General features: G+C 37.0%; 1 protein-coding gene across 1 annotated transcript; it reads left to right on the forward strand.

Annotated features, from left to right (window-relative positions):
• The first annotated feature begins 1572 nt into the window (after positions 1-1572).
• On the forward strand, positions 1573-12268 carry ALDH6B2 (aldehyde dehydrogenase 6B2). Its single transcript, XM_089151409.1, has 20 exons — positions 1573-1746; positions 1855-1946; positions 2070-2141; positions 2240-2401; positions 2493-2571; positions 2726-2880; positions 4217-4280; positions 6807-6886; positions 7436-7501; positions 7946-7996; positions 8079-8230; positions 8742-8832; positions 9065-9145; positions 9909-9986; positions 10068-10103; positions 10201-10244; positions 10338-10416; positions 10599-10689; positions 10862-12007; positions 12210-12268. Exons 1-19 carry the CDS (start codon positions 1722-1724, stop codon positions 10969-10971), a joined length of 1608 nt encoding a protein of 535 aa, XP_089007535.1. The 5' UTR covers positions 1573-1721; the 3' UTR covers positions 10972-12007; positions 12210-12268.

A 12268-nucleotide genomic window follows, 5' to 3' on the forward strand; every position in this document is an offset into this window, starting at 1 on the left:
CCATTTGTTAATTGCACTAAATTGTAATTATGTATAAAATGAATTACACACAGTTATTATATACAAGTATTCTTTCAAGTGAAAATGTATAGATTTTTTATTTTATTTTCAAGAACAAATTTATAGAATTTTGTTTTGTATAAATGCATTGATTTGCCATTTATCATTCCATTTTTTTCATATAAAGATGCATTGATGTTTCTTTATATGGACATTGTTTTCATCAAGTAGAGTTGCATTTCATTGTATCCACAATACACCATTCTTAGCTCTCTTTTACATAGAAATATGTTATTGCTTAACTCAAACATTTAGCCTGAGTTTTTAATATATAATTTTCATTGCCAACCGGAAAAAAAGAAAGAAAAAAAAACAACATAACGATGGATATTACTACAAAAAAAAAAAACTTAAAACAAACATTGAAATTAGAAATTAGAATCAATGCAATATTAGCTTTGTAATATATTTTTATAAGTAATAATTTGTAATTAACATTACATTTTTGGGGGTTGAGACAATTGTTAGCGCATAGATTTAATAATAATGAATTAAAAGCCGATCTGATACCATTTATTTTTCAACTTAAAAATGACTTAGATAAACCTCAAAGGTCCAAAAAAAAATTAGCAAAAAATTAACAAGCGTGAGTAAGTGCATGACTCACTATGCACTCACTTTGAACATTTTTTCTGCTTTTGTTTATTTATTTATAATTCATGTTGAATGACTCAGATCTAATTTGGATTGGAATTGTTTGGATATATCAAGACCTTGATTCCGAGATTTTTTTTCTCGTGCTTATTATAAGATCTGATTTTTCGATTCATTGTCGATTCTCATTTCAAGAATCAGGATTTTTATCTTATTAAGATAAGATCGTGTTTGCCAATGATGGGTTAGAAAAGCAGTTAAAAGTTCAATCTCTTTAGGGGGAGGTTTTGGATTCGCACCCATTCAACAACATTAATTATATAAAAGCTCCCTTGAGGATGTAATCGTTGTGCACGTAAGCTGCCCGGATGAATCTCTTATCAAAAAATAAAAAAAGATTGGGTTTTAGATTAATGTGCGACTGGTTTTTGATATGATCGAAAAAGGAAACCAGTTGAAACTGATTCACTCGATTCTAGGGTTTCTCCAAAAGGTTAGATTCCCTTATTGGACGCAAATCGATTTGATTCATGACTCCAAAATTTTTAGGGTTCTTAAAATTTCTCACTAGTCGGCATGACTCATATGGAATACATGGCATAGTCTAGTTGGTAATTAATTGAGTTTTTTTTTTTTTTTTTAAATTTTATTTAAGATTAATTGAGTTTTTTACATGTGCTCCAAGCCTCCAAGTAGATCACAAAAAAACTCTAATTTATGAATATCTAAAAGGGTAAAAGAGATCTCATGAATCTAATGATTTATGAGTCATGACGTCTCGCACGTCAGGCCACGGTGGGTCCACGCCCTCCTTGTGTTACCTAGATTTCGGATCAAGCTGTAATGGGTCCACGCCCTCCACGTCAGGCCACGGTGTTTCACCTTTTGTGGGAACTGTGAATTCAGTCGGGCCATGGTGTTGTTTATGCTCTGTGCCTCTATGCCTCTATGCGAATAAACAAATAGGGAGGGTCGAAGTAAGCACTGGGCAGTGAGGACTGAAGAGGATAGAACATAGAAGAGCGAAGAATCATCCCTGATCAGAGAGTATCAGCGACTTTGTGGAAATGTTTCAGCTTTCTCTTCGTCGAGGTAGGCATGCGACCATCCAGGATCTCTCTCTCTCTCTCTCTTTGTTTCTCTTATTTAAGGGCTCTGCAATTCAGGATTTTTATATCAGTTTCCCTTTTTTCGTTGCAGCGAGAAGCCTCACCCAATTTGGACCGCAAGTTTCTGCTATGGGTATCTCGCATCTTTCCACTGCCACGGACCCTTTGCCCGGAAACGCTCCGGTACGTTTTTTATTTGAATCGATGAGCCCATCTCTGTTTTCCTTGGTTTTGGTTCCTAGGTTGTCTATTTTGGATTGATTGGCCTTTTTTTTTTTACCTTTGGGTCTTTTATCTGAATTATAGAGACTTCGCAATCTGATTGGAGGGCAGTTTGTGGAATCACAAGCCAGTGAGACGATAGATGTTATAAATCCTGTAAGAATCAAGACGATGCCATGAAGTTGTCATTTGCTTCCTTGTTCTCTCCTCTTTATGTTGGTTGTGTTTGTATTATCTTCTACCTTTCATTATAGGCTACTCAGGAGGTTGTTTCTCTGTTGCCTCTAACTACCAACGAAGAGTTCAAAGCTGCAGTAAGTGCAGCTAAAAAGGCGTTTCCTTCATGGAGAAACACCCCGATTACAACCCGTCAGCGCGTAATGTTAAAACTCCAAGAGCTCATCCGCAGAGACATGGTAATAACATAAAAAGAATTTCTTCCCATCTTTTTATTTTCCTGGAGAATTTTTTAATCGCCATATATAAATTGGTGTACGTTTTCTCCAGGATAAAATTGCCTTGAATATAACCACAGAACAAGGCAAGACGTTGAAGGACGCAAAGGGGGATGTTTTCCGCGGATTAGGTTCGTGCCTTTTCTCATAATTGTTTGGTTCACACTTTTACAGTTTTAGCTAATTAGCTAATATGGTACGGCATAGGAACTAATGGTGTGGGGGTGTGAACGCAAACTCACAATCACCTCGTTTCTGTTTTTGGGTTTGATTTCCATCTTGTAGAGGTGGTGGAACATGCGTGTGGGATGGCAACCCTGCAGATGGGGGAGTTCGTCTCCAATGTGTCTCATGGAATTGATACTTACAGCATAAGAGAACCTTTGGGTGTTTGTGCTGGAATATGCCCGTTCAATTTTCCAGCAATGATTCCCTTATGGGTATGTATGTTTATTACATTCATTCCATTTTCACCCCCTTAGTTACCTCGTTGGGTTTGCTTTTCCATTCAATTATAACTAATGTCAAGGTGACTTTGTTTAGTTTCAGTGATCCTTAAATATTCCTGTTGTTTATTAATTTTTTGTTTAAAATATCGGCAACAACCTAATCATTGCACTTATTAAACCTCCTATGGCTGTGTTAAGTGGTAAACTTTTTTTTTTTTTTGGAAAGGTAGTTTGTTACTATAGGGTGGGAACTAAATTACTAATATACGCTGCCGAGTGGGTGCGAACCCAGGACCTCCCCGTGGGAGGGCAGGTCTTTAACCACTTGACTAACCCATCATTGGCAAATTAAGTGGTAAACTTGGATGGGCAATGCGTTGATCAATGTGATAAAGCACCACAGACCTGTCTTACTGGCCAAATTTCAGTGAAACAAGCAATGAAATAGGTTCCTTGCCTGGGAAACAATAAAAAGGACGACTCAATCTAATAGCTGCAATGAGTTGAAAGTTCTATGAAGTTGCAAAATGCCACAATAACTGAAGTTGAATGGCATTTCAGTAATTTTTGATCACTTGGATCTTCTCGTTCTGGAAACATCCTCAACAAAGCAAGGGAAAGGCTGCATACATTATAACCCTTCCAAGAACCTGCACTGGCAGGACCTCATGCACTGGCTACACCCTTTTTCTGAGTTTCCTCTTTAAGGTTTTCAGATGCCATTTACTTGACCAGTGAGATAACTGCAGTGCCCTCTGTCACATATTCATGTGGACCTCCTAGTTGCTGATGTAGCGAGTCATGATGGATACAAAACCTTACAAACGGTTGTTGATCATCTTTTACTTTTCTTAAAAAACTTGATAGATTCCCTTTGACTGGGGGATTAAAGAAAAATCGTTGGCGGCAAGTTACAACAGCATAATATTTTCTTGATTTATTCTTGCTTGGCTTTTGAATGGGTGGGGTACCTTTAACATCCTGCCATTGATAAGTTATTGCAGTGTTGTCTTGATGCCATTACATGGTTGCTGATGTAGAAAGTCATGAGGAATGCAAAACTTTAGAAATGGTTGTTGATAACACTTACATTTAGGCAAACATGGTAGATTTCCTTTGATTAGGGATAAAAGAAAAATCACCAAAAAGATGAAAGTACAACAGTTCTTCAACAGTCTTAGGATTTATTCTAGCTTGGCTTGTGTATGGGTACCTTGAATTTCCTGCCAAGGGATTGCATAGTCACTGCAGCATGATCTTGGTGCTTTATGATGTCTTTCTTTGCATCATCCCATACAAAACTAATTCAGTTGTTTGATATCTACAGATGTTCCCAGTGGCAGTGACGTGTGGCAACACATTTGTTCTTAAGCCGTCAGAGAAAGATCCTGGTAATTGTGATCTTCATAGCATTTTATTTTATGTATTCCTTCTTACTGGGTTCTATGTTGTCCGGGCATCAAGTTAACTGAATCCTAGTTAATTAAAATCATCTGACAAAAAATAGTTAATTAAAATCACCAAAAATTACGATTAATCAAGTAATACAGGAGGATGAAGTAATCAATTGGAGAGGGAGGGAGAGGGTGCTTAATTGGTGGGACTTTTGAATAGAATACTTGGAAAGAGAGAGGTAGTTACGTAATTGTTTTTCTTTTAGATAACTGCTAACTAGTAGCATGGGGTTTCTGTTAAAAAGTAAATTTATTATTTAATTATTTTAGAATTAAAATTAAATCAATGGCCATTAATAAAAGGTTCCCATTTAGTGATCATTGATATGATGGTGTGGAATACACACTGGTGTGGAATACACACCCTCTTCAAGACCATGCAGCCTTCATTTTCCTTTTAAATAATTATAAAGTGGTAGCTGGAAAATATGGCCAGAAATGGATGCAAATAATATGGTGGAGATATACGATGTAACCTCAGAATGACTGAGGACCAGTTAACAATATTTTGAATAGAACCAGCTCAAATTGATTAAGTTGTGTGTGGGTAGCCAAAATTGATAAGGGCATCTATAGGATTGAGAATTCAGGAATCAAAACAGCCTGTCAGCAAAAATTGATGGGGTAAAACTGCATAGGGAAATTGCCCCCTGGACTCTGCTTGTGCAGAAGCCTTCGGCACCAGGCTCGCCCTTTTTTATAGGGTTGAGAGCTCAGATATTGCAATTAAGGCTTTGTAAGGTTCTTTTGATTAAAGTTTTGGGAGATTTGTCAAGGATGATGTAATAAGTTGTTGTTTCAATTTTGAAACAACCAGATGGTAAAAGTTGGTTTATTGAAAAGTAGGTTTTTGGGAGGTTGTTGGTTGCACGAGAACTAGCTTATAGTGGTTAGATGGGGCTGTAACTTGGATTAAGTCCAATATTGGGTAAAGGGTTTATGTGGTCTAGATCTTGGAGGGTTCCAATGGTTAGATTGGCTAGAACTTATGTTATAGAATTTGAGGGTTTCAACGGTTAGGTCACAGGTGGACTAGAACTTAGGTTAGAGATTAGGCTTACTCGGGGAATTTGATAATCAAGAAAGGGTTGGTCTGGGCTTGAGAGATCTGGCGTGATTGAGTTTTGGATCAACTCCTAGGTTAATGGTGGTGGTTATTTGGTCCAACAATAGAGGTGATCAATGGCTGGATTGGGCTGGACAAAAAATTCATAAAAAGCTTCAAGAATTCTGTTGTGGAGTTGGAAGTTTTTAATGGCAGCAACCTCTGTAAGCCTAAAACTTGAAGATAACCTTGATAGAGAAGGTGGATCTTTAAACTGTTGAAAGGGAAGCTTAATTCAGAAATCCCAGGCTTCCAACATGGAGGAGCCGACTCATTCCATAGCCCCAACAGTTTGACCTTAAACATGAAGAAATAATCATCCTAGGCTTGAGACACTGGACAAGAGATCTAACACTGGGGAAGAAGGCAGCAGCACTAACCAGCTTTTTCAAGCTAAAATCAATTTGATTTAATGTTCTTTATTCTTCGCATGATGGGGGTATTAGGGCTTAAATCATTCAAGTCCAAGTCCTCGTTGAAAATGAAAATGCAGAATATAACATGAAGGCTGTTAATCACTTAATTGCTAGTTAAGTTGTATGACTTTTTAAGCACGACCTAAACCTATCAACCAAAATTAGAAGTACTCAATTATGTTTTAGGTCCATTAAGTTGGCAGATTGCAATATGTGTGTGTGTATTTGCCTTTGGTTCCATGGGTTTATATATAGTGTAGTTGGCCAATTTGGTGGTTGACCTACATCACATAAAATACTTAGATTTTTTTTATCTGTATATTTGATAAATACATATTACTCCTATGGGATGATAAAAAAAAAGCCCATGTATGTATTATCTGATAGTAATACCAAATCAGCCACTGGTGATGCTGATCATTATGGTTTTGATTAAATCATCTGATGTGACACTTCACATTATCAATTTTCCGACCTACCACATGATATAGATCCTGATGGTGTGGATTTAGATATTGGCAAGCATTTTATGGTGGAACAGCTAGCAATAGCTTTTTTTTCTTCTTTTGCCTTCTTTCTTCCTCCTTGTGTGTGTGTGTGTGTGTGTTTTTTTTGTGTGTGTGTGTGTGTGTGTGTTGTGTTGTGTTGTATTGTATTGTATTGTATTGTTAATTACCATAGTACCTATTTGCATGACTGGACTATATGAAAAAAAGAAGAAAGCATCTGTATACTATCCTGAATTGAATTATGCAGAAGGATATTCTTAATTTGTGATGAATGTTCTTAATTCTGTGTAGACTGCATATTTATATGAATGTACAGAATCATTAATCTGGCTTAACACATGTAAGGATGCCAATATTTTGTAGGTGTATAATATCTTAAACCATTTTGTTCTTATTTCAATCGTATATTTACTAGAAGTGTTCATCTTTCCAGGAGCTTCTATGATGCTTGCTGAGTTGGCATTGGAAGCTGGCTTACCAAATGGAGTCTTAAATGTTGTGCATGGAACACATGTGAGTTCTTTTGTTGTGAGAAGAATTGTGAAATTGTTATTCGTTTTCCTCTGAAATTGTTATTCCTTTCCTCTCATAAGTTACTTGACATATTTTGTCATTGCTCATTTCAACCAATTTGAGTGCCCTTCTGGATGGTTGGTTTTATGACCATTCATTCATGACTTGGGATAATATTACTCCATTGTCATTCTCTGTTAAATTGGTCCTTCTAGTTGGCAGCCTTATCAAGTCTAAAATTCAGTATTTTGTTAGAAGGGTATACCTTCTTGTGGAGCTGCAGGGACTTGGTTGTTTCCCTGACCAGGCAGATTAGTACATGTGTCTGCCAGAAACTGCTGCCCAGCATTTAAGTGTGTTCCAGAGACTGAAATATGTTATAGGGAGCTAAATGGCAAGAAATGTGTTCTTGGATTTTTCTGAAATAGGACCTATACTTTCACTGCTTGACATTAGTGCACACATTTTTATTTTCAACTGATTAATTATGATCCCTAAGGAAGCTAATTGTTGCATCTCTGATGGAAATTGGTTACTGTAATATGGCAGGATGTTGTTAATAATATATGCGATGATGATGACATTAAGGCTGTCTCATTTGTTGGTTCAAATACAGTAAGTTCTCTTAGTGCATGATTCCTTTTGGTGCTTCTATTTGTGGAGTATATGTTTTTTCTAATGCTGACAAATTTTTTACATCTTAGCTCACCATCAAATGATCCAGTGCTAGTGACATTCATTTTTCATAACCTTTCAAATAACTGATGCTTTTTCCCTGGATGGGTGGGGGGGATATTCTACTAGCAGCAGTATTGATGTAGTGGCTCAATTTTTTTTGATATATAGGGTATATAACTGATGACATGGGACCATATGAACTCCTTAGATACCATTGTGTCTTATAGGAATAGGAGGAGATGGATATGAAATTAAGTGATATTGGTGAAATAGTTATGCATTCAGAAGTTTGTTATTTGATTTCCACTCAGGCATTGAATATGGTGTGACCTAAACTGCAAAGCTTAAATTCTCATTTTACTTTTGCATTTTGTATCCAAGGCTGGCATGCACATATATTCAAGAGCTTCAGCTAAAGGAAAACGTGTTCAGGTGAGTACTGTTAATCTGATTTAGTAATGGAATGCAATCTTTTGCTTGTAGTGTAATTTAAATAACTGACTTTTTTGCTCAGTCCAATATGGGAGCCAAAAATCATGCAGTGATAATGCCAGATGCAAATGTAGATGCTACTTTAAATGCTCTATCTGCGGCTGGTTTTGGTGCTGCGGGACAGAGGTGCATGGCACTCAGCACAGCTGTCTTTGTTGGAGACTCGAGAGCATGGTAATATGCTTTATAATTTCTTCCCCCCCCCCCCCTGCGTTCTTACTGTCTGGTATATTGTTGATGGGAAGTCACCTCCTGTCTCTGCTTTTTGAACGATATATGGATCTTCTAATTACTTGGTGTCTTTAACCTTTGTTCATTAGTTTGAAGGATACTGTTAATCTTAAAATTTTTATTACAAATGTGCCCTGATGCCTAACACTGTAAGTTTAAGAGGAAAAGAAATGGGTATTTCAAAACTATTTGGAATGAGGGTATGTTGTGTTCTTTTAAATATTTGAAATGAGGGCATTTATGGGTTTTTAAAATATTTTGAATGATTACTTTATCATTAACAGTAAAATTGAAATGGTGTTAATCCCTGGCGTACCGGATGTAATGTTTAAAATTCTAAAGATTAGTGTAGCGTGTACATAATCGTTTGCAACTCCTCAGTGGTATAAATTTGCTCTTAAGAAAAATTGGCTTTCTGGTTCTCAGTAATGTATAGATTCTTCTCTTTGTGCAGGGAGGAAGGACTTGTTGAGCATGCCAAAGCACTTAAAGTAAACGCCGGAATTGAACCTGATGCAGACCTTGGTCCAGTTATCAGCAAACAGGTAGGCCACAGATCAGAAGTTCTTCTGGCTTTTTACTCATATTGGTATTGTAGTGAGAAAAATAAAAAAGCTTTTTGTCTAGCAACTTTCTTTGAATGATGCTTCGTGCTTCTTTGATGGAATTCATGTTGTAGTTATAATTGTTGCACATACGAGCAAACCCCATTTTGTATAATTTGTCAAGTGTTTTTGTTTTGTTTATGTGCTTTTCACATGCATCCTTTAACTGCAGGCAAAAGATCGAATATGTAGACTGATCCAGAGCGGAGTTGAAAGTGGGGCTAGACTTTTGCTTGATGGGAGAAGTATTGTGGTTGGTATCTTTTTTCAATTGTCCTGTTCAACCATCAATGTTATTGTCAAGTCTAGTCTATGTTCAATATTAAGTATTTACATGGTATGGATCAGTTGCTTCCTTGAATATTGTTGGAGTGTTTTACTTGATTATCCTATATCAGTAGCATATTTACCAAGAAAGCCTATAGGTTGTGACTCAAGCAAAACTTTGTGGTATCAGTGTATCGCACAGATTGCCAAGTGGCAAAATACAGCATTTGCAAAATTCAAGACTACCAAGATGGTTCATAGACCACAAGGGGGTGCGCATGGACATACTTGGAGGGCTTGCCGTTGTCTAAGAAGCTAAATTAGATCCTTAAATTTGACATGTGGTGAATCCACATCATTCCCTAGATATTCATTCAAAATTGCCATCCGACCTTTCATTGTGGCACAACTGGATGTGATATCCACATAAAGAAATGTGGGCAGATGTGGAAAGAGCCGTGTGCACCATGCAGATTTTTCCTCAATTATATACTTATTATCTTTTTGAATAATATTATATTTTGTTCAGCATATGTTTTGTTTGGATCTGTGAAAATTGTTTTAGCTGGAGAATTATACTTTAGTTCGTATTCTAATTTAGAATTATTTGGCTAGACCTTGTTATGTAAATGCGGAGAGAGAGAGAGAGAAAGAGAGACTTGGATGGTGGATTGAATGTTTTCACTTTAGGAATGTTGATTAGTTTTACATGTAATTTGCTCTGAATGGTTTTAGATGGATGGAAATAGGTTCCAGGGTACGAGGAGGGAAACTTTGTTGGTCCCACCATCTTATCAGGTGTCACAACTGATATGGAGTGTTATCAGGTACATTTTGTACTAACACTTAAAAATAGTCCAAAGCCTTTGCATCTAGTTGTATGATGTTATTTGTCTGCTGTTGAGCAGGAGGAGATCTTTGGCCCAGTATTGCTCTGCATGCAGGTAAGATGATTGCTGCTTGCTGCTAGTACCATTCTCTAATTGTCGGTTCCCACTCTAAGCTGAAGATGGATTCTTTTCTTTTGTCTTCTGTCTGCAGGCCGACACCCTAGAAGATGCTATAAGCATTGTTAACAGAAATCAGTACTACTTTTCTCCTCATCCCATCAAATTAGAATTGTCAGAACTGCAACTATATATTCTAATTCTCTAATTCATTTTATCCCATTATTTCAGATATGGTAATGGAGCTTCTATATTTACCACATCTGGTGTAGCTGCGAGGAAATTTCAGAATGACATTGAAGCAGGCCAAGTAAGTGACAATTTCACTTTTGCCTTGCAAAGGAGAGAGTCAGAGGGGGGGGGGGGGGGGGGGGAAGAGGACAGCTCTAAGATGAATATATTACTAGTGTACTGTTTTGAATGATTTAAGATTTAACTGGCATCTTAATTTCTGGCATGGATCTAACCTTGTTTGTGTCAAAATCAACATAGGTTGGCATTAACGTACCAATTCCAGTTCCATTGCCCTTTTTCTCATTCACCGGATCTAAGGCATCATTTGCAGGCGACCTTAATTTCTATGGTAAACACTACTTCCAAACATGCTTTCTGGAACTTCTTTGGTTTTTGTTTTACCCAAATTGCTGTAGATCTATTACCATGACTACCTCCATTTGGGTAGATGTAGCATCACCCAAGTTATATATTGTTTGCTTTTCTGAGGTTTTGAGCAAGGGGATCACTCTGGATTGCAGGTAAGGCAGGCATGCAGTTCTACACTCAGATCAAAACGGTGACTCAGCAATGGAAGGATTTATCAAGCCAAGGAGCATCACTGGCTATGCCCACTTCTCAGAGGACATAGAACTTGGTTTTTCCCATTCTGTAATTTGCCTCCCATCGCCCTCTGTGTAGAATTAAAAAAAATATCAATAATTATAATAATGTTGATGATAATAAAATATAACTTCCATCTTCCATGATCATCCATCTCTCTTCTTCTTGCTCCAATAATATAAAGTTATAAGGCCTAAGTGGTAAGAACCCAATAATATACAATTACAAAAAAGTGAGATTAGTGTGAAGATAACTTCAATCTTCCATGAGACAGACAGACAGTACCAATAATGGAAATGGTACCAATGATGGAAATGGTGAAGTTAGAAAATTATGGACACAGAATTTCATCCACATTATTATTATGGACTCACGGAGACGTATACCATGAACCTGGATAAGTTTAGGATCCAGTGTTTATTATTAGTTTTAGAGGGAGGGAAAGAAAAAGAAAGGTTAACAACTATTTATATTTAAAATTAAAGTATTAAAAATTAAGCTATCTCCCACATTTCTCAGTTTCCTGACACTCCAAAGGACAAAAGTAGAAAAATTCATTTGTACACAAGCAGGTATTGTCTATATCAACATCTGATTATCATCTCTTTTACGAATTCGAATCTTCAAAGTTCTATCTATCCAATAGTAGAGGTTTATGCTTTTCTTACACTGTTTTATCATCTACGTTTGAGTGTTTACGGAATAAATCAAAGGTGAGACCTCTAATGCGCAGATTTTACTCTAAATATGTGATGAAGAGATGTGAAGAAAACATAGAACTCTACCATGGATCAAAGATTTAGACTTTCTCCTCTCCTCTTTGATGGACCATCTTCCACATTCCTCATTTGCTGCCTCCCCCACCGGGAGGTAGGGTCAGACTTCAAAGAAGCCTCTCCCCAGATAAATACGAGGCCATGATGTAAGCTTTGGGATGGATGGGGAAAGAAATAGTAGTATAGAAAAACAATAAATGTTGCCGGGCTTCGTTGGAGAGGGAGGAGATGGGTGGGGCTTCTGCAAAATGAGCAGTCACCTGTGCATTACTTGCTAAAATCTTGCAGGTAGGACTTTAAAGGGCAGCAATTTCATTCAAATTCAAGAGTCACAGAGAGTTTGGTTGGTGGGCTCCGTCCTCTATTTTTGGATCCGAAGTTAAGTCTTTTAGAAAGAAAAAAATTGTGCATTTTGTCTTTACCAATGAACCAAGGGTGTCTCACTTGATCAAACCCTGAAACACAAAATTCTAACACCCTTTCTGTTCAGAGGGAGAGAGAAAGAAGACGACCCCAGACCGACAATGAGGAAGAAGAAGAAGAAAAGGA

This window comes from Hakea prostrata, chromosome 4, assembly GCF_041222555.1.
Source record: "Hakea prostrata isolate BN-2017 chromosome 4, UWA_Hpros_2, whole genome shotgun sequence".
Taxonomy (NCBI): Eukaryota; Viridiplantae; Streptophyta; class Magnoliopsida; order Proteales; family Proteaceae; genus Hakea; species Hakea prostrata.